At 44.6% G+C, this 21,417-nt stretch overlaps 1 protein-coding gene, 1 long non-coding RNA gene and 1 pseudogene across 2 annotated transcripts; 1 reads left to right on the top strand and 2 right to left on the bottom strand.

The window, feature by feature from the left end:
* Positions 1-1,642: 1,642 nt before the first annotated feature.
* LOC115546520 (protein jagunal homolog 1-B-like) lies at positions 1,643-12,048 on the bottom strand (annotated as a pseudogene).
* A 3,822-nt stretch (positions 12,049-15,870) lies between these two features.
* On the top strand, positions 15,871-18,037 carry LOC115547948 (zinc finger protein RFP-like). Its single transcript, XM_030362466.1, has 2 exons — positions 15,871-15,985; positions 16,092-18,037. Exon 2 carries the CDS (start codon positions 16,094-16,096, stop codon positions 17,696-17,698), a length of 1,605 nt encoding a protein of 534 aa, XP_030218326.1. The 5' UTR covers positions 15,871-15,985; positions 16,092-16,093; the 3' UTR covers positions 17,699-18,037.
* Positions 18,038-20,139: 2,102 nt separating this feature from the next.
* LOC115547933 (uncharacterized) lies at positions 20,140-20,927 on the bottom strand. The gene is made up of 2 exons (XR_003977451.1): positions 20,419-20,927; positions 20,140-20,322 (listed from the first exon to the last, which is right to left on the bottom strand). It is a non-coding gene; the product is annotated as an uncharacterized LOC115547933 (long non-coding RNA).
* Between the last annotated feature and the right edge of the window lie 490 nt (positions 20,928-21,417).

Genomic DNA, 21,417 nt, shown 5'->3' with positions numbered 1-21,417 from the left:
CTTGCATTATTTCTCGGAGGCACTGGGAACACACCATCACTCCTACGGTTCTGATTGGACGGCCGGTCCTCGCTTCCCATAGGTTGAGCCTCTTTCTGACGTCACGTCAACATAAACACTGATTGGTAACGTTTTATTTTTCACTATTTCCTTTGTTTTATTTATTTGTTATGTATATGTAGCGATGCATACCAATTGTAATATAATTTTTTTTATAATTGTATATTACAATTACCTTTAAAAAATCCGGAGTTAAAAACCTTCATTACCTTGATAAGTAGATAACAAGATAGAAGTTAAACATACTTGGGCAGCAGAGCCAAGGTGATGATGGGATGCGATAATGACACTCTGCAATCATGACACTGCAATCCACACACGGCCTATTCAAATACCGATAGAGGTGGAAGACTTCATGGCGGTCTGTCAGATAGGATTCTTCCTAGGTCACCCCATGATGAAGAATAAACATTCTTGGCTTCAATGGGAACTGATCTATTCATATCCATTTAGACACACTTTATCTTGAGTCTCATACTTCATCATACTGTAAGCCTATCATATATATAATAGTATATATTTGCAAGAAGCGCAAATATGTTTTGCACTGCTGCTTATCAATATCTATGTACAATATTGAATGAAGTTGCATTTGTGTATTGCTAATATTTCATGTACTATTTATTTTATACAAGATTGAGGATATGCAGCCCAGGTGGGAATCGAACCCCGGTCGCTGTGATCTGGACTGAGCCTTAATGGCACGCGCTCTACCCGGTGAGCCTTATTGAGGAGAAGATGAATTAGTCCAATTATGATTGGGATTATGATTTTTGTAATAATACTAATTAAAGAATAATAAAAAATAATACGTTTAATCAGACATTTTAATGCCATTTATTAAAATAAATAATACGTAAATTACAGTAACAGAAAAAGGGGTTGGATGAATGGACATTCTGATGAGGCATAAAAGATATATATGATATTGTTTCACAATTATTAAATATGAAAACCAATATTGAGTTAGCTTAGGCTTGTATTGTTTTCGCTAATCAAGCATCTTGAGGATGTTTATAATGTTTATAATGATTTATTTATTATAGTCTTGCAGGCGGTGTCCTTTGAGAAAATGAGTCTTTGTTTAACATACAGCCCAACGCTCACGGCTTCTTCCTTGTGTGTGTGTGTGTGTGTGTGTGTGTGTGTGTGTGTGTGTGTGTGTGTGTGTGTGTGTGTGTGTGTGTGCGCGCGTAAGTTTCAAGTAGGCCTAAACCAAAACTCTGACTAGAGCTAGCACCTCCACTATGTAGTCCGATATCCGTTGTGCTGTGCGTCAGTTAAACAGGAGCCGTGGGCGGAGCTTACACATTATTATTAAGTGTGTACGTTTAAAAAAAATCGGCAACGTCTGCAATCCCGAAGAAACGACACACCTTGGAAAACGATATCTTTGGAAGAGGGGTCGGCCGCCGTTATCCAAACCGATTCGGCGGCGGCACTACAAATCGCAACGCTAACCTGCTACCTAGCGACTTCCCGTCGCTCCAACAGGACATCCAACCCATCCTAACAGGATGCCCCGCCCATCCAGGTAACAGGATGTCCCACCCACCATGTTGGAATAACAGGAAGTCCAGCCCTACTTCTTCTTCTCCTGCGTCCGCTTGAACCACTGGTCCAGCAGCCGCTTGCTGTAGTAGATCTGCCAGCCGTGCACCAGCACCGCGACCACGACGACCAGGTACATCAGCGGCACGCCAAACAGGAAGCGGTACGCTTTGCCGTGGCGATAGAGCTGTTGCGCCACGGGGAACATCTCCATGGAGCCGTAGATGAGTGGAGCGACGCAGAACAGCCCGGCGCTGATCATGGCGAGCACCAGGTAGCTGATGTTGTTGCGGGGAAGGGCCAGGAGGCTCAGGGCGCAGGGCACGATGCTGAGCAGGTAGGGCTACTCCCACTGGTAGGGCTGGGCCACCAGGCGGTGGGAGACCAGGCCCAGCTGGCTCACCGTCACCTGGGGGTGGGGAGAGAGGAGAGAGGGGCTGGGGGCTGGATGGTGGAGGCTAGCTCGGGTCCGATGCTAGTGAAAAGTAGCAGCTAGCTAAATCCAGCAGGCTGCTACTTTTGCTAGCATCCAAAACAAGCTAGCTGCTACTTTTTCGAGGAACCAAAAGGGGTGTGGTTACCTGGGCGGCCATCAGGAACCAGATGAGGGCGTGGATGATGTTGAGCTTGCAGACTTGGGATTCAGCGCCACACTGCGGAGCGACAGACGAAAGCAGGGCAAGGCAGAGTTATTTATATTGCACCTTTCATACAACAAGGCAACCCAATGTGCTTCACAAAAGACAGAATCAAAGCAAAAGAAGAATAAACAGGGAAATCACAAGTATGAAAATGCATCGATAAAGTATTTGATTTAAAACTGAACACACACACACACACACACACACACACACACACACACACACACACACACACACACACACACACACACACACACACACACACACACACACACACACACACACACACACCCCTAATTAAAAGAAAGCGTTAGAAAATTGTTTTTTAGGTTTAGGTACTGGTAAGTGTTGGGGCATATTTTATAGGGTTAAGGTTAGGGTTAAGGTTATAATTGAGCAGCATAATGTGCGTGTGCGTGTGTGTGTCCTGGCTTGTGTGTAAAAACACTGGCTCCGATTGGCTACCATGAAACATGACTCTGTCTTAGCCAATCATAATCGCTTATCTCGTTGTTCGTTCGGATTACGCAGTTTATTCAATCAATTCATAGTAACGCACCGCATTTAACGTACAGTAACAGTAACAGTGATGTAACGACGGAAACAGTAATTCTAATAATAATCAGTGGGTCTATTATTGAAAAAGTATCTGAATACAAATTTCTAGGCACCTTGCTTGATGAACAACTCAATTTTAAATCTCATATTGATAAACCTTTTTGCAAATTACGTCAGAAGATTGGATTTTTATGTAGGAATAGAACCAGCTTCCCAATGGTATGTAGAAAGAGGGCTACTGAAGCAGTTCCTCTATCAGATCTGGGGCCGTATTCACAAAGCATTTCCTCTTACCGCTAGGAGTGCTCCTAACTCGCGCTAAAACATTTTACGTTTTTTTTTACAAGTTTTTTCTTAAAAGTTATTCACAAAGCCGCTGAGACCTACTCTTACTAAGGATAAATCACAAAGAGTGAACTGACCCTGCGTTAACACCAAAAGATGCAAAAAGTTGCCGCGCAGCACAATCCCATTCAAAGTGAATGTAGAGACGCGTTGCTGCTTTGCTGCCGCAGCACTTGCTGCCAAGAAAACCGGCAGCAAAATGTGATTTGCGGCGCGGCAAAATGTGATTTGCAGCGCAGCACGCCCGTGCCCGCTGCCGGGCACGAGCGGCGGGCGCGTTCACGTATTTTGCGGCGTGTCAAATGCTGCTCGAGTTGAAATATTTCAACTTTTCGGCAGCAAACGCGTGATGACAGCCAATCAGCGTTCAACAGCGTTGCCACTGAGGCGTTGCCACTGAGTGACATGTCGTAACAGCTAATCAGTGTTACACCCTTGGAGTGACCTAGAGTTCACTACCGTTACATTTATTTAGTAACTCGAAAAAACCCACAAATCAGCATTCTGTAGTGTAGTTGTGTTTACAGTTAAACTAAACTATGAATATGCTAAAGGGCTAGAATGACAACCCCAAACAAAACCCAGTTGGGTGCCAGGCAGCACCAGCCTTCCAGGCTCCGAATGGTCTCATGAACCCATAAACGACGGGCATTCCGACGTCTCTCCCTCTTCCACAACAGGTAAAGACATGCAATGCTCGTAATGTCGGCCATGGTTGTGAATGAATTCAGAAGCACAGCTGGCAAAACTTGCCGTGCCGCGAAACTTCCCGCGCTGCAAAACTGCGGCGCAGCAAAACTGCGGCGCAGCAAAACTTTTGCTGCGCGTCAAAACCTTTGCTGCGCCGCAAAACCTTTGCTGCGCCGCAAAACTTTTGCTGCGCCGCAAAACTTGATTTGCTGCGCCGCAAAACTTCGGCATCAACGCGTTCGGGCAGCAAATGCATCTTTTGGTGTGAACGCAAAGTGACGCGCCGTTGCTATGGATTACGTCAATTCCCGTGCACGAGTTTAGAAGCGGTCAGTTCGGTGATTGTTTGTTCAGACGAACCCACTGAATCACCGAAAAACAAGGAAATAGCCTAGGCTAGAAATGAATTCCTATTAAGTAGTTATAGTGCAGTTAGCAGAATACACGCATGATGACAATTTTGTGCAGACCACGATAATGACGTTGTAGCCTGCACGTTCAAGAGAGAGAGAAAGCAAACAATAAAAATACGTAAAATTGAAAATAAAATAAATGTTATGAACTACCCAAGTGTTGACTGATTTGTGCCAAGTTGTTTACCTAAAATGTGTCTTCAAAGTGATCCCTAAATGCCTGTCCACTCGGTTCCACACGGCCAAATTCCTTATCATGTTGATCGCCATCATCATCATCATCATCATCATCATCATCATCATCATCATCATCATCATCATCATCATCATCGTCTGGCTGTGGAATGTTCCTCCGCTTGCAGAGGTTGTGTAGAATGGCACATACAGTGATTACTGTGCTTGCCCTCTCTGGGGTGAGGCGTATTTCGCCGTGGAGGCCATGAAACCGGCGTTTCATCTGCCCAATTCCTCTCTCCACAACATTTCGTGTATGTTTGTGTGCTCTAGCATAAATGGAAGAAATCAGTAAACAATAATAAATATGGATTCAACAAATAAAAGGCGTCAAAGAGCCAATACGATGTGTTTTACGCATAGGACTAAGCGTAATCTGCGTAATCACTTACATGTTATACTTTAACTGTGCTCCCGGTTGTGGATTGAGGTAGGGTGTCTAGAGCCACGTCTTGCATGGATAGTCACTGTCACCCAGCAAGGGACACCCAACTGGTACATCTCAAAAAGCTGCCTCAGACCGCTCACCATTAAAATGCGCGAATCATGGGTAGCTGAAGATCCAGGCCAATTTGCAACAACATCCAGTAGGCTATGTTAAAATTTGCATCAAAAACAACCTGCGTGTTGATGGAATGCACTTTCTTCCTATTGACGAACACGTCCTCGTCTTTTGATGGCGCAATTATTTTTATGTGCGTCCCGTCAATAGCACCGAACACACCGGGCGTATACCTGCAATTGCCATGAAGTTGGCTTTGATCCTGTGTAATTGTTGAATGTCCAAAGGAAAGTTTATGGCACGGCTGACTGATGGTTGCGATAATTTTAAATCGTCGGCATCGCAAGGTTGCATTTCCCCTGTTGCTAAATAACGTAGTGTGGCCAAACATTTTATTTCGGGACTAATCAGATTATTCCTGTTAGTCGGGGATGTTATTGCATCGCGCATTAACTCCACAACTTGAGTTAAATGTTGAATACCCTAACATTACGTCTCGCAGGCATTTTACGATTCTTTGTGAATAGGTCTTACTGAGTTAGGAGTCCTCTTGAGGACTTTTAAGCTCTCCTAGACTTAGGTGCTACTTTTAGGCCTAGAATACTTTGTGAATTGCTCTTAGTGAAAAAAGTTAGGAGTCCTAAATTTAAGAGTGACACGCCCATTATTTTTAGGAGTTACTCCTAAATTCGCCAGTTAGGACCTACTTTTAGCCCTAAGATCCTTTGTGAATACGGCCCCTGGACTATGGGGATGTAGTTTAGAAGCATGCGCCTACTTCTACCCTAAAACCTTTGGATTCAGTATATCACTGAGCTCTTAAATTCATTACAGGTAACTGCTTCAAAACCAATCACTGCACCTTGTATGAAAAGGTAGGTTGGCCTTCTCTTTTAATGAGACTAGAGAAACACTGTTTTTTATTTATATTAAAAGTTTCCTTTCATTGGGAAACAGCCACCTTACATGTGGAACATGTATATATTTTGTGCCACAGGAAACATATTTACATCTTTCCAATATAAAAAATTAACCTGGCATCCTGGCAAAATACTTAAAACCTAGTTGGAGCAGCACTACCACCTTTAGGCAACCAATCCGTACGTAGTTAATCCTAAAAGGATAACAGCAAAGTGCTGTCAAAGCACTCTTCAGAACCATCCCATGACCTTTTAGAGGTCGACATAGGCCTACGTGATGTCACCCACCTCAACTGGTAGTGGGCGGCCACTCTCTCGCGATGGTTGAAGTCGCTGCCGTCCGTTCCCATGGCCCTCGGACCTTCTCGCGATGCCATGCCGGGCGCACCTGCCGAGCAATATTAAAATGTTTATCCGAACGAACTATAAGATAAAAGTTTAACATTGGGTCCATTATACAAATTAGTTGGTATAGATTATAAATTAATATGGTAATTATACAAGTATAATTAGTATCGTTTTTTTTTACAGCTATCTTCTCGTTAATGACGCAGAAGCAGGTGAACCGAACTATGAGCTATTGTTATCGCCAGAGCATGAGTTGCTGCGGGTCCACAATTAACGTTAGGTATTGCGAATCTCGATTACAATTCGTTCCCGCCCGGCGTTAACACCTAGGCCACATTTCTTTTGGCTCTTGACAATAGGTGGGTAGCCTACATGCAATTGAAGTGTTGTGGAAACAACGTGAGGTCAGGCGTTAACGATAACTGACACCAATTACACCTAGTAAGCATACTAACCTAGTGTAACTGTAGGAGCCAGAATGAAGAAGAAGAAAAGTTTATTTTATTTTGTAATTTTTGTGTTTCTCTGAGTCATCTCCCTCTAGTGACTGGACCATGCGGGTGACCTTGACGCCTTTATAAGGGCGACCCTACCTGGGGGGAGGGGCTTGAGCAGGAAGACACAGTCTTTGACCTTGTGCCAGAGAACCAAACTGAACCCCATCATTATCTTTGCAATCCTTACGTTGACCTAACTGCAAGAACTTTTGAGTTTTGTATTTTCATTTCGTCTAATTAAACCCATTGGAATTTTCAACTTTAAACCGCACTGGACCTGGATTTCTTTTGATTTAGTACATCTGGTATAAGCGTCAGACTTTCAAGCTCAGCCACACAGTGGTTAACAAAGGACAAGAGTTAACCACTACATAAGTCAAAGACTACTTCCAACAAGTTATTCCAAGAAGAAACACTGGATTGGAACTGGATGCAGAGAAAGATCTGGAAGGACCGGATGAAGGCAGGCGAGCACATGGCCTGATTGTTTGAGAGCATGAGTATACTCCCCTCAATGCATTTGATAATTGCTTGAAAATTGACTGTTGAAGACTAAGTTTAAGGATATCTGATATTGGATTAGATAATATTGAAGATTCATTCAAGCTTTAGGACATCTGCTATTGGAGTGGATTACTGATTTGTTTGGAACGCTTGATGAATCGTCAATAAGCATCAATAATCAAGCATGGCAGATTCAATTGAAAAGGAAAGTGTTACTGAAGTTACTGAACAAGAAGAGGAAGTTACCGAATGTACTGAAGAAGAAATAGTCACTGGAGCTACTGGAAAGGATGTAGTAACATATAGTGACCAAAACTTGGAAAGCACTGGAACTGAAATGGAAATCAGTAACCAGGCATCTAAAGTAAAAAAGGCTAGAAAAGCAAAGCTTTCTCAGTTAACTAGAAGAAAGAATATCATGATTCAGTTAATGGAAGATGTGTCAGGACTTGGTGAAGTGAGAGAAAACCTTCACACATACAAAGACTTGTTTGAAAAGTTTAAGACCTTACACTACAATTATCAGGAGCTTTTGACAGAGGAAGAAAGACAAAAGGATGACAGTGAATGGTTTGAACCTAAAGTCAAGGAAATTAACACTTTTCTCTCCTCTGTGTATTCCTGGATATCTGGAGCGTCTGGTGCGTTATACCCCAGGAGGAGGAGATTACCCCAAAGGACAGCGTATCACAAGTCTCAAGCCGTGGGTCAAGATCTACAACTGCATCTGTAAGACTACGTGAAGAGTCATTAGAGAAAACAGCAGTGTCCAACAATGGAAGTTCATTGAAAGCAAGCACAACCCGGCGGATGAGGCCTCTAGGGGGCTGAGCGTGCAAAAGTTCCTGGAGAACAGACGATGGATTTGCGGTCCTGAATTTCTTTGGAAACCAATGCATACCTGCCCTATAGAAACTGGCAATCCGTCTTTGTCAAAAGACGACCCAGAGACTGGGCCAAATTGGTGAGAGCCGTGGCCTGGTATCAAAAGCTTGGAGGCAGCCTGATGGCTCTGGCTGCGAAAAGGAAACACCTTTCCACTGATGTCACCACACGTTCACAACATCAGAATCTGACGTCTCAGTTGCAAGCCTTGAAGTCAAAGCTCAGTGAGCCATTCACCTTGAGATGGCATACTCCCTCGAGACCGACTCCTGCATCCACGCAATAAGAAGATTCATATGCAGACGTGGCCAAGTACAGCACATCTGGTCCGACAATGGCACCAATCTAGTTGGTGCTGAAAAGGAGTTGAGGAAGGCTTTGTCCAACTTTGACAACAGTAAGATTCAAAATACCATGCTAGAAGGAGGAATTAACTGGACCTTCAATCCACCAGGGGCATCGCACCACGGCGGGGTGTGGGAGAGAATGATCAGGGGCCGTATTCACAAAGGATTTTAGGGCTAAAAGTAGGTCCTAACTGGCGAATTTAGGAGTAACTCCTAAAAATAATGGGCGTGTCACTCTTAAATTTAGGACTCCTAACTTTTTTCACTAAGAGCAATTCACAAAGTATTTTAGGCCTAAAAGTAGCACCTAAGTCAGACTCCTAACTCAGTAAGACCTATTCACAAAGAATCGTAAATGCCTGCCAGACGAAATGTTAGGGTATTAAACTTGTTGTGGAGTTAATCGCACTGCAATAACATCCCCGACTAACAGGAATAATCAGATTAGTCCCGAAATAAAATGTTTGGCCACACTACGTTATTTAGCAACAGGGGAAATGTAACTTTGCAATGCCGACGATTTAAAAATATCGCAACCATCAGTCAGCCGTGCCATAAACTTTCCTTTGGACATTCAACAATTACACAGGATCAAAGCCAACTTCATGGCAATTGCAGGTATGCCCAGTGTGGTCGGTGCTATTGACGGGACACACATAAAAATAATTGCGCCATCAAAAGACGAGGACGTGTTCGTCAATAGGAAGAAAGTGCATTCCATCAACACGCAGGTTGTTTTTCATGCAAATTTTAACATAGCCTACTGGATGTTGTTGCAAATTGGCCTGGATCTTCAGCTACCCATGATTCGCGCATTTTAATGGAGAGCGGTCTGAGGCAGCTTTTTGAGATGTATCAGTTGGGTGTCACTTGCTGGGAGACAGTGACTATCCATGCAAGACGTGGCTCTAGACACCCTACCTCAATCCACAACCGGGAGCACAGTTAAAGTATAACATATAAGTGATTACGCATATTACGCTTAGTCCTACGTGTAAAACACATCGTATTGGCTCTTTGACGCCTTTTATTTGTTGAATCCATATTTATTATTGTTTACTGATTTCTTCCATGTATGCTAGAGCACACAAACATACACGAAATGTTATGGAGAGAGAGAGGAATTGGGCAGATGAAACGTCGGTTCATGTCCTCCACGGCGAAATACGCCTCACCCCAGAGAGGGCAAGCACAGTCATTACTGTATGTGCCATTCTACACAACCTCTGCAAGCGGAGGAACATTCCACAGCCAGACGATGATGATGATGATGATGATGGCGATCAACATGACAATGAATTTTGCCGTGTGGAACCGAGTGGACCGGCATTTAGGGATCACTTTGAAAACACGTTTTAGGTAAACACCTTGGCACAAATCAGTCAACACTTGTGTAGTTCATAACATTTATTTTCTTTTAAATTTTACGTATTTTTATTGTTTGCTTTCTCTCTCTCTTGAACGTGCAGGCTACAACGTCATTATTGTGGTCTGCACAAAATTCTCATCATGCGTGTATTCTGCTAACTGCACTATAACTACTTAATAGGAATTCATTTCTAGCCTAGGCTATTTCCTTGTTTTTCGGTGATTCAGTGGGCTCGTCTGAACAACCAATCACCGAACTGACTGCTTCTAAACTCGTGCACGAGAATTGACGTAATCCATAGCAACGGCGCGTCACTCTTAGTTCACTCTTTGTGATTTATCCTTAGTAAGAGTAGGTCTCAGCGGCTTTGTGAATAACTTTTAAGAAAAAACTCCTACGTAAAATGTTTTAGCGCGAGTTAGGAGCACTCCTAGCGGTAAGATAAAATGCTTTGTGAATACGGCCCCAGGTCTGTAAGATGGGTCCTAAACTCTCTTTTACACCAACAAACCTTGACCGATGAAGGTCTCCAGACCCTATTTTGCGAAATTGAGGCCATCCTTAACAACCGACCAATCACCACCCCATCCTCTGACCCTTCTGATTTGGAACCACTTACCCCTAATCACATCCTTCTACTGAATTCCAAACCTGTTCTTCCTCCTAGTGAGTTCACCAAAGTAGACTTGTACGCCAGGCGCCGGTGGAAACAAGTACAGTATTTGGCAGACTTATTCTGGAGGCGATGGACACAAGAGTATCTCACATTAATGCAAGAACGACAGAAGTGGTCCAAAGTAAGAAAAAACATCAACACAGGGGACATCGTGGTGATAGTGGACCCTTCTTCCCCAAGGTCTTCATGGCCTTTAGGAAGAGTCCTGGAAACAAAGCCTGATTCTAAAGGATTAGTCAGATCAGTCAAGTTAAAAACAAAGACCGGCATCCTTGAGCGGCCAATTACTAAACTGTGCCAGCTTCTAGAAGAACCATAGGTTTGGCCGGATTGAAGAACATGTAATGTATGTGTCTTAATTACTATCTTCATTATATCATTGTATTATATTTGTTGGCTCCTTTAATAGTATAATGGATAATTGTTTTATGTGAAGCCTAAAACACTTAAGGGCCGGAATGTAGGAGCCAGAATGAAGAAGGAGAAAAGTTTATTTTATTTTGTAATTTTTGTGTTTCTCTGAGTCATCTCCCTCTAGTGACTGGACCATGCGGGTGACCTTGACGCCTTTATAAGGGCGACCCTACCTGGGGGGAGGGGCTTGAGCAGGAAGACACAGGCCGTGTTCCAATACCCGTACTGTCCGTACTACGTTCCAATTCAGATCCGGCGAAAAGAAGTATACTTCAAGGACCCGGATGCCGTACTCAAAATGGGCTAATCGTGAAGTGTGGATCGAAGGACACTCTCCGTACTCAACGGCAGCCATCTTGGCTACGTAGCGGAAGAGGCGGAGCCAGGCTGTTTTTTTAGCTTTTTATAGCTGCTAGGCGTAAAGAGTTCACCGTTCAAAGCGGGATGTTTATTGCGGGGGAGGAGCCGCGGCGGCAGTCGTGATCGTCATTTCCGGTAAGTGCACCACAGAGTACTCGATTTGGAACAGCACTCACATCTGAAAAATTAGCGTACTCAAGTGAGTACGGATAGTGCAGATAGTGTACTTCCTTTAAGTGTACTCATGGAAGTACGGGTATTGGAACACAGCCACAGTCTTTGACCTTGTGCCAGAGAACCAAACTGAACCCCATGATTATCTTTGCAATCCTTATGTTGACCTAACTGCAAGAACTTTTGAGTTTTGTATTTTCATTTCGTCTAATTAAACCCATTGGAATCTTCAACTTTAAACCGCACTGGACCTGGATTTCTTTTGATTTAGTACATCTGGTATAAGCGTCAGACTTTCAAGCTCAGCCACACAGTGGTTAACAAAGGACAAGAGTTAACCACAACAGTAACCTTTAGTCAAGTGGTTAAGAGCCCAAATAAATACAGAATTTAACTGTTATAAAGCGCTATATGATAATCAAAGGCGCTGATAGTTACAAAGCAACGGCAGAATAGTGAAATATGTAATAAAGTGTCTGACATGGGCAAATTGTTACGAAATAAAAGCGTAAACCAACAATCATACGTTTACGGAACAAAACATGAGAGAAGCCAGGAGGACGTGCGGCGGAACCATGGGCGGAACGCGGATGTGTTGCTCCTACGATTCTGATTGGACGGCAGGTCCTCACATAGGTTGAGCCTGTTTCTGACTTGACGTTCACAGAAAGACTGTTTGGTAACAGGTTTTTTTTCTCCATTATTAGGGGTACGAGCAGCGAAGCTTCTTGGTCCCCTATTGTTTCTGTAACGTTGATTTTTTCCTGATGCATTTATAAAAGCCTGGCCCTAAAATGTTTACTTTTCCCACAATTTCATTTTAAAGCTAAACATGATAAAAAGATTCACAGGCTACAAAAATAATCAAAAATTCACAAAAATCTCATCTCAACATCTCATCGTCATCGTCTTATCCGGGTTCGGGTCGCGGGGGGAGCAGCTCAAGCAAGGGGCCCCAGACTTCCCTTTCCCGGGCCACATTGACCAGCTCTGACGGGGGATCCCGAGGCGTTCCCAGGCCAGTGTTGAGACATAATCTCTCCACCTAGTCCTGGGTCTTCCCTGAGGTCTCCTCCCCACTGGACGTGCCTGAAACACCTCCCAAGGGAGACGCCCAGTGGGCATCCATGATCCTTACCAGATGCCCGAACCACCTCAGCTGACTCCTTTCTAAGTAAAGGAGCAGCGGCTCTAATCCAAGTTCCTCACGGATGGCTGAGCTTCTCACCCTATCCCTAAGACGCCAGCCACCCTTCTGAGGAAACTCATCTCGGCCGCTTGTACCCGCGATCTCGTCCTTTCGGTCGTCACCCAACCCTCATGACCATAGGTGAGGATAGGAACGAAGATCGACCGGTAGATCAAGAGCTTTGCCTTGCGGCTCAGCTCTCTCTTCGTAACAACGGTGCGGTAAAGCGAACGCAATACCGCCCCCGCTGCTCCGATTCTCCGGCCAATCTCACGCATCGTACCCTCACTCGCGAACAAGACCCCGAGGTAGCCTACTTGAACTCCTTCACTTGGGCTAAGGACTCATTTCCTACCCGGAGTAAGCAATCCACCGGTTTCCTGCTAAGAGTCATGGCCTCAGATTTAGCGGTGCTGATCCTCATCCCAGCCGCTTCACACTCGGCCGCCAGCCGATCCAGTGAGTGCTGAAGGTCACAGGCCGATGATTCAATGAGGACCACATCATCTGCAAAAAGCAGTGACGAGATCCTCAGACCACCGAACTGCAACGCCTCCCCACCACGACTACGCCTCGATATCCTGTCCATGTATATCACAAACAAGATTGGTGACAAGGCGCAGCCCTGGCGGAGACCAACACCCACTGAGAATGAAACTGACTGGCTGCCGAGGACGCGAACACAACTCTCGCTTTGGGAGTACAGAGATTGGATGGCCCTGAGGAGAGACCCCCTTACCCCATGCTCCCGCAGCACCTCCCACAGTTTATCACAAAAATCGCCACATAAAATCTTTAGACCAAGCCTCAGAAAAAACATCGAACAGAATTTGTTTTATTAAGTTCCATTTGAGAAATATTGGCCAAAAAAGTAGTAGTTAGCCCATTTTTCTTATATGACCATTTTGTTATTGTATAAAAAAAACATACGACTTTTATTAGGTGGATACCAATACCCCCCACTACCCATATACCCAAATTGTGGTACTGCACCCAAAGGTGGCGCTATTTAAAAAAAAGAAATATATATATATATATGAACTAGCCTTATTTCTCCAGATTGACCTGGACTCAAAATTCTTTCTTCATATTCATCTCTAAAAGCAGATGTATCCTTTTCACCCTGGTCTTCTGCTCTAAAGATGTTTACTTTTCCCACAATTTCATAGAAAAGCCAAACGTCCGGAGTCTCAACCCATTTTGCCTATATGACCATTTTGTTGTTGTATAACTACCATACGGCTATCATTAGGTGGATACTATTAACAGTGCAAATTTTCAGATCTGTACTCCTTAATCCTCTTGTGAAATGTGTGCTTGGAGTTTTCTTGATGTTATGTGCTTATCAATCGACATTTTCATGATGTGAATGAAGCTTCATGCAGTTCAGGAATGTCAGTGGCTCACCGGGATAAGGCCGTGTACTGGTGATCCTTACTGTGTGTTCACACCAAACGCGACGGGGCGATTGGATCCCATACAAAGGTGTGGCGCGACAAAACTTCGGCGACAACGCGAACGGGAGAAAAATTTCGTGTTTGGTGTGAACACACAGTTACTGTGCGTTCACACCAAACGCGAAATTTGTTGTTCGCGTTGCAGAAGTTTTGTAGCACCACAAATCATAATATGTCGCTGTGCAAGTTTTGTCGAATTGGTCGCACCACAACAAGATAACCACCATTGCATGTCTTTACCTTTTGTGGAAGAGGGAGAGACGTCGGAGGACCCGACGCAGTATATTCATAATATTGTAATGACCACGGAAGAGGCAGTGAATGAAGTATTGAATAGACAGAGATTTATTAGATAGGCCTACCTAATAAACCGTTGGAACACACAAGACCGGAAACATAGCAACGCCGGTAAACAAACCCAGAGAAGCCCAATCAGTATGAGAGCTCCCCGCGCTACGGCCATCCGGAGGCGCACAGAGCTGTTGGCCGTGATATTATATCTACAAATATTATATTATATACTATTATATTATGTATAGAGCTCCGGGAGTCGCAAACGGCAACATTCACTTCCTCCTCCATGCTGCAGTTCACCCCGGACTGCACTGCACTGAGTTTGACGGTTGAACGCTGATTGGCTGTTACGTTACACATGTGACTCAGTGGCCACGCTGTTGAACGCTGATTGGCTGTCATCACGCGAAATTCGCGTCAAAGTTCAAATATTTCAACTCAAGCGAATTTGTCGAGCCACAAATCTTCGCCTGTGCACGGCGAAAGTGTGGCGCGACATATCAAAACTTGTCGCCGGTTTTCTCTCGCAAAATATTCGCCCAATACGCGTCTATACGTTCACTTTGTATGGGATCCTGTCGCCCCGTCGCGTTTGGTGTGAACACACAGTTAAGCCACAAATGTACACCTCCATCCCACAAAAAATGGGGACTAGAAACTAACCTCTGTCTAATGTACATTTACTCTACTGTTGGAGGTCATGCCCCTTTTCCAGCCTTTTCGACGTAGCTAGAGATGCCAAAATCCTTAGAGAAAAAAAGTTTTCCCAAATGGGCTGTTATTTAGACAAAGCCTCTCAGAAGTGCCTGCAAGACCTAGTGGTTTAGAATGTGGTGGAAAAACTGTTTTTGAGATAGAAATTTGAATACCTTGTTCTAGGACCTAACTGGGACCCCCACACCAATACTCGGCCGGGTGAGACCCCGAGGGCAGGGAAGGGGGGGGATCTGAGGTTTCGGGTTAGGGTTAAAGGGTTAGGGCCGGCTTCTTCCCAGAGACCCACAATTAATTATATATGATACCACCACCACTGGGAAGTGCCAACAATTCTCCATATCCATATGGGGAGGGGGGGGGGGGTGTGCTTGTGGACATTGGGCTCTCCGCGGTGCCCGTGGTTCCCGGATGGCGGCGCCCGCGTTGCCCGGGCCGCTGTCACGGTGCCCGCGGTTCCCGGGCCATTCATTAATTCGTTCACGGGGCACGGCGGGAGTCGCGGGAGTGCCCGGGCTGCGGTCACGGTGAATGAATGTTCAATCCTCTCTCTCTCTCTCTCTCTCTCTCTCTCTCTGTCTGTCTCTGTCTCTGTCTCTCTCTCTCTCTCTCCAGAGAATCGCTCACAGAATGTGCCTAAAGTCGTGTGAAAGCTGAGACGTCAGGGAACTGCACAGTCCATGGGGGCGGGGCCAGGAGTTAGGGGAGGAGCCAGGAGTAACAGTAGGAGAGGGAGGACGTAATGTTGTGGAAACCAAACCTTAGGTTCAGAAAAACCATAGTCACTCGACGTGCAAGCAGTTCTCTCTTTCAAGAGTAAAATCGAACAATAACTCCAACCAGGTGAGTAAAATAGCACAACTTTGATAGAAGTTAAAACCTATCTTCCCCTTATGTAATAAGACCAATCATTTAAATGCTAAATACATAAACCTTGTTATCTGTATAGGAATGGCCTCTCCTACTTCCTGGTCTGAAGAGAACTTTTCATGTCCCATCTGTCTGGATGTGTTCAGCAGCCCAGTTTTTACACCATGTGGACACAACTTCTGCAGAGCCTGTATCACAAAGTTCTGGGATGATCAAGCCCAGTACAAATGTCCAGTTTGCAACGAGCTCTTCCACACTAGACCTGATTTGAGGGCCAATATCCTCGTATCAGAGATGGCTGCTCAGTTTAAAACGTCTGTACGAGTGAAAGAGCAGCCTTGTGTTGAACCAGGAGAAGTTCCCTGTGACGTCTGTACTGGGACCCAGCTGAAGGCCGCGAAGTCCTGCCTAGTGTGTTTTACCTCTTACTGCCAAACCCACCTGGAGCCACATCAGAGAGTCGCTCGCCTGCAGAAACATCGGCTGGTCGAGCCTATGGACCATCTGGAAGACAGGATGTGTAAGAAACATGACCGACTTCTGGAGCTCTTCTGTAGGACTGAACAGGTGTGTGTGTGTCAGTTCTGCACAGAGACAGACCACAAGTCCCATCTTGTTGTACCTCTAAAGGAGGAATATGAAGTGAAGACGGCCCAGCTGGGGAAGATAGAGGCTAAAGTTCCGCAGATGATCCAGGAGAGAAAACAAAAGATTAAGGAGATCAAAGACACAATAAAATTGAGCAAGAAAGACGCAGACACACAGATGGCCGATGGTTTGCAGGCCCTCACCGCTCTGATGCGCTGCATTGAAAAGTGGCGGAAGGATTTCAACCAAACGGTTAAAGAGAAACTGAAATCCACAGAGAAACAAGCTGAAGACCTCATCAAAGGGCTGGAGCAGGAAATAGAAGATCTGACCAATAGAAGCTCAGAGGTGAAGCGGCTCTCACACACTGAAGACCACCTCCACTTCCTCCAGGCCTTCAGAGCCCTGAAGGATCCTCCACCCACCAGGGACTGGACGACGGTGGAGGTCCATCCTCCGTCATACGTAGGGTCCTGGAGGAGATCCCTGGATCAGCTCGAGGAGACGCTGAACATGGGGATGAAGAAGCTGTGTGATGCTGAACTGAAGAGGGTCCAGCAGTATGAAGTAGATGTGACTCTGGATCCTGATACAGCTGCTCCCTGGCTCATCCTGTCTGAGGATGGGAAACAAGTACATGATGGAGGTGTAGTGAAGGTACTCCCAGACAACCCTAAGAGATTTACATGTCGGCCATGTGTTCTCTCGAGGCAGAGCTTCTCCTCAGGGAGATTTTACTTTGAGGTCAAGGTTGAAGATAAGTCTGTATGGTGTTTAGGAGTGGCCAGAGAGTCCATCAACAGAAAAAACAACATTGCATTGACCCCTAAAAATGGCTGCTGGGGGATATCATTCCAAAAGGATGTGTTTAAATTTAAAAATGACCCTGATGTCCGTGTCCCTCTGAGAGCTGAGCTCCAGATGGTGGGGGTGTTTGTTGATTATGATGAGGGTCTGGTCTCCTTCTATAATGTGGAAGCCAGGGTTCATATCTACTCTGCTACTGGCTGCACCTTCAGTGAGCCTCTCTATCCAATCCTCGGTCACAAATACGGTGGTCTCCGCCTGATCATCTCACCTGTCAATCAAACAGACTAAGACACTGTTTGATATTAAAATAAACAAACAAGAACTTATATTTCCTAAATAATCTTCTATTTTAGATCTGAGAGAACTGCATTAATGTTGTACTGTTGTCAGTTACCAAGTATGAAAATAACCCTGACTATTTTAAATATAGCCCATTGTAAATTATTATATTCCACTATATTCTTTAATGTTGGTCTCAGTATATATATTTTTTATATATTATTGTAAATTGTTTCAGTTATGTAGAACAATTTGAGGATACAGATTTTAACATAATAATATTTACATTACTATAAGTTGTATAGTTGGTATATTTCTGAATCATGAATAAATACCCAATTCAATCTATTTTATGATGATTTAATTTAGGTAGCCCAGATTGTACAAGTGTGTAAGAACACACACACACACACACACACACACACACACACACACACACACACACACACACACACACACACACACACACACACACACACACACACACACACACACACACACACAGATTTATTCTGTCAACCTTTATACATTACACATAATAAATAAAATAACCTTTCCCGGCAGGCAGGCCCGTCGCGAGAAGGCAAGCAAACCAAGCAATTGCTGATATTTAAAATATATGTAATCATAACATTTGATCAGAGTTTGGGCGGAGACATGGGTCATGATCTCGGCCGGGCTCAAACCGGGTACCTGTGGATCTCTCCAGAGAATCGCTCCCAGTCCCATACAAGTCGCCTATTAGACCTAACATTCATGAAAGAAGAGGAGATCACATATTAAGGCATTTGAAGTAGCCTACACAGAATGGCCCTCATTTATCAAACGAACGTAGAAATGAGCGCAAATCTGAACGCATGATTCATCTTACGATAGGACCCACGTGAGATTTACGAAACCTTCGTATCACACCAATCCCAGCGTACGAAGGATCTTGGTGTTGATAAATACGGCGGCTGAGATCGATCGTAATTAACGTAACACGCCCATATAAAAGCACGTCTTCAGAAGTCTCGCCCCTAACTTTTACGACATGGAGAAACGTCCAACGGTAAAATAGAGGAATTTTTCCGAGACCCAAATGGAGACGCTCGGGTCACTGGTGGATGCGAACCGTCTGGTTTTATTTGGTAGCCTATAGCTGGCATTAAAGGCCAGCAAAAGAATGCTATATGGAAGGAAATAACTGTTGCAGTGAATAGTGTTTCCAATGTTCGTCGGGCTAAGAGGTTTGTTAATTAAATTAATTAAATAATAAATTAAATGTACAACTTCTGTTATCCAGCTTAAAACATTTCATATATGCTATTGTTTGCATTCCGTTAAAGTTATTTAATTCCGAATAAGGTGAAGAAAAAATGGTCCGACATGAAGCTCAGCTCAGCACCAAAAAACGTGTTGCGGCTGTGAAGCCGGCCAAGCAAGAAACGGGAGGAGGCCGGTGCAGTGCGACTGCAGCGTAACTCACCGAGATGACTCTGACCATGTAGTGCGCCCTGATGTAGACGATGCCCAATGTTGCTATTTTGGAAAATAAAGGAATCGTGCGTGCCCCCAGGCCATCGGGCTACCATGTTCAGGATTGACGTGGCATCGCAAATAATCGGAACATTAACTGAATGGTAGCTTTTGCGGTTGATGTACGCGTAATCATTAATAGATGGTTCATACGCACATGGGTACAATCAACCGCACCAATCACATTTGGAAACCTAGCAATAGCATAAAAATCCCGTTTGATTCCAGTTTGCTGATCGTTATTATATGGGAATTTAATATAACGTTCGGAGAGGGACATTATAGCTGCCAAAACTGCTGGCATGGTTCGGCTAATACTTGGCTGGGAAATAGCAGACCTGTCCCCGATCTCCCGCTGCAAGATCCCGGGGGCCAAAAATCCCAAGGTAGAGCAAACCTGCAAAGGTATTGCGTTTGATCGCCTAGTTTCTCGCCTTAACTGTGGCTCCAAAGCAGTGGCGGCGCCAGAGATTTTTTTCTGGTGGTGCTATGGGGGTGCTCGGCGTTTTACTGAGGGTGCTATGAAATTAGGGTGATATCATATGAGTCTCATTTTTCTCTACTACAACACCTCCCCACCATATCGTCACATATGTTTACACGTTTGCTCTCTAACGGGTCTTTGGGGTACATAAAAAGCGCCATTCAAATCGATCGTATTATTATTGTCAGTAGGCTACTTCTGACGGACGCGCACAAAGCCGCGTTCACATCCGACGGTCAAAATGGATGCAGCATGTTATAGATAACGTAATCCGAAATACTTCACTTACTTCAGTGTGTGGATTAAAGTTTGCGCCAGATGACTACCAGGTCACCACTACCATGAGCGACAAATTAAACTAAACATACCAAGTTCAATACACTTCTAACTAAAGACGGCAGATTAGAACGTCAGATATAATTAATTTAAACAGGCAAAGAGTCAGAAATGCTTTCAAATAGATTATATTATTTTAGGTCACAATCAAAACATGAAACCAAACAGTAGGCACTCAAAACCACAATAATAAGATATCAAAAAGTGTATCAAAAAGTGCACACAAAACTATGCTTAAAATCCTTAAGAAAAACCAAAATCCAGGCAAGCCAGCAGATCAGGTGTCAGTTTCCACCTAAACAAGAACAATGTGACAGAAAAACACATTGTAAACCCAATTGCAAAAACCCAGCAGAATGCAACAGACAACACGGAAAAATCGTTCACTTACCTACGTCTTCATAACAGGACAATGCGCCTGTTGTTGTGGTTGAGAGCGAAGGCATCTATGATCCTGTCGATGTCCAAAGCCCGTGCTCGCAGAGGGTTAATCGCCAGAAGTGCAAGGTCACTGGTTCGGCCATCCCCACTGCTATTCCTCAGGTAGCTCTTCAAGCGACGCAGACAAGAAAAACTGCGCTCGCAGCTCGCAGATGTTACAGGCAGGGTCAGAGATATGGAGATCAATTTGTAGAGGTCCACGAAGGCGTCTTTGTAAGGCCGCATAAGGGATAGGAACTCCTGGTTGCTGTTAATGGTGCATCCTTGCTCTTCCTTCCTTTTCAGGAGCCGGCGAACTTGATGGAGTTCTGCACACAAATTCTCCTCGCTGACCCCATAATGGCGAGCCATGGGCAGAATAACTTGCTTGTCAAGGAATGATGGGTGATTAGGGCTTAGGGCTGGCAAGCCTGCCAGTACACCATTTGCTTCGATGGAAAAGCGTCGCCGGAGTTCCATTAATAACAACCTGTCTAAGACAGGATAGAATGACTGAGTTTTCAGTTCATCCATGCTGCCCATGCCTGGTCTTTCTATCGGGGCCTCCACAATAAAGCCCTCCAGATGTTTAGCTGTTTGGGTCTGCCTTTTCTCACGATGTACAGTAGCTATCCCGGTATTAACGCACATGTCTCCTGCCTGCTTACGGATTGCTGCCCAGTTGTCATCTGTACGTTTCTCCGATATGGCCGTGATCACAGATTGGGCCAGGTCATCCGCTGTCAAGAGATCGAAATTGGGAGACTGTAGCGCATCGGACATGAATTTGGTAGTTCTAAAAACATCCTCAAAAAGAATTAAATGCAGAACAAACTGCTCATCCATAAGGGAACTGACAGATTTAGCCTCTGTCCTCCGTTTCGCATTCTTGTCGCGAACAGTGTCACGCAGGGTAGCGATGATAGCCGGGAGAGTTCTCTTGACTGCACAGATAGCATCATACTGGCAT

The sequence above is a fragment of the Gadus morhua genome, chromosome 7, assembly GCF_902167405.1.
Source record: "Gadus morhua chromosome 7, gadMor3.0, whole genome shotgun sequence".
Lineage (NCBI taxonomy): Eukaryota > Metazoa > Chordata > Actinopteri > Gadiformes > Gadidae > Gadus > Gadus morhua.
The sequence above is the reverse complement of the archived record's forward strand: the minus strand, read 5'-3'. Positions and strand labels throughout refer to the sequence as shown.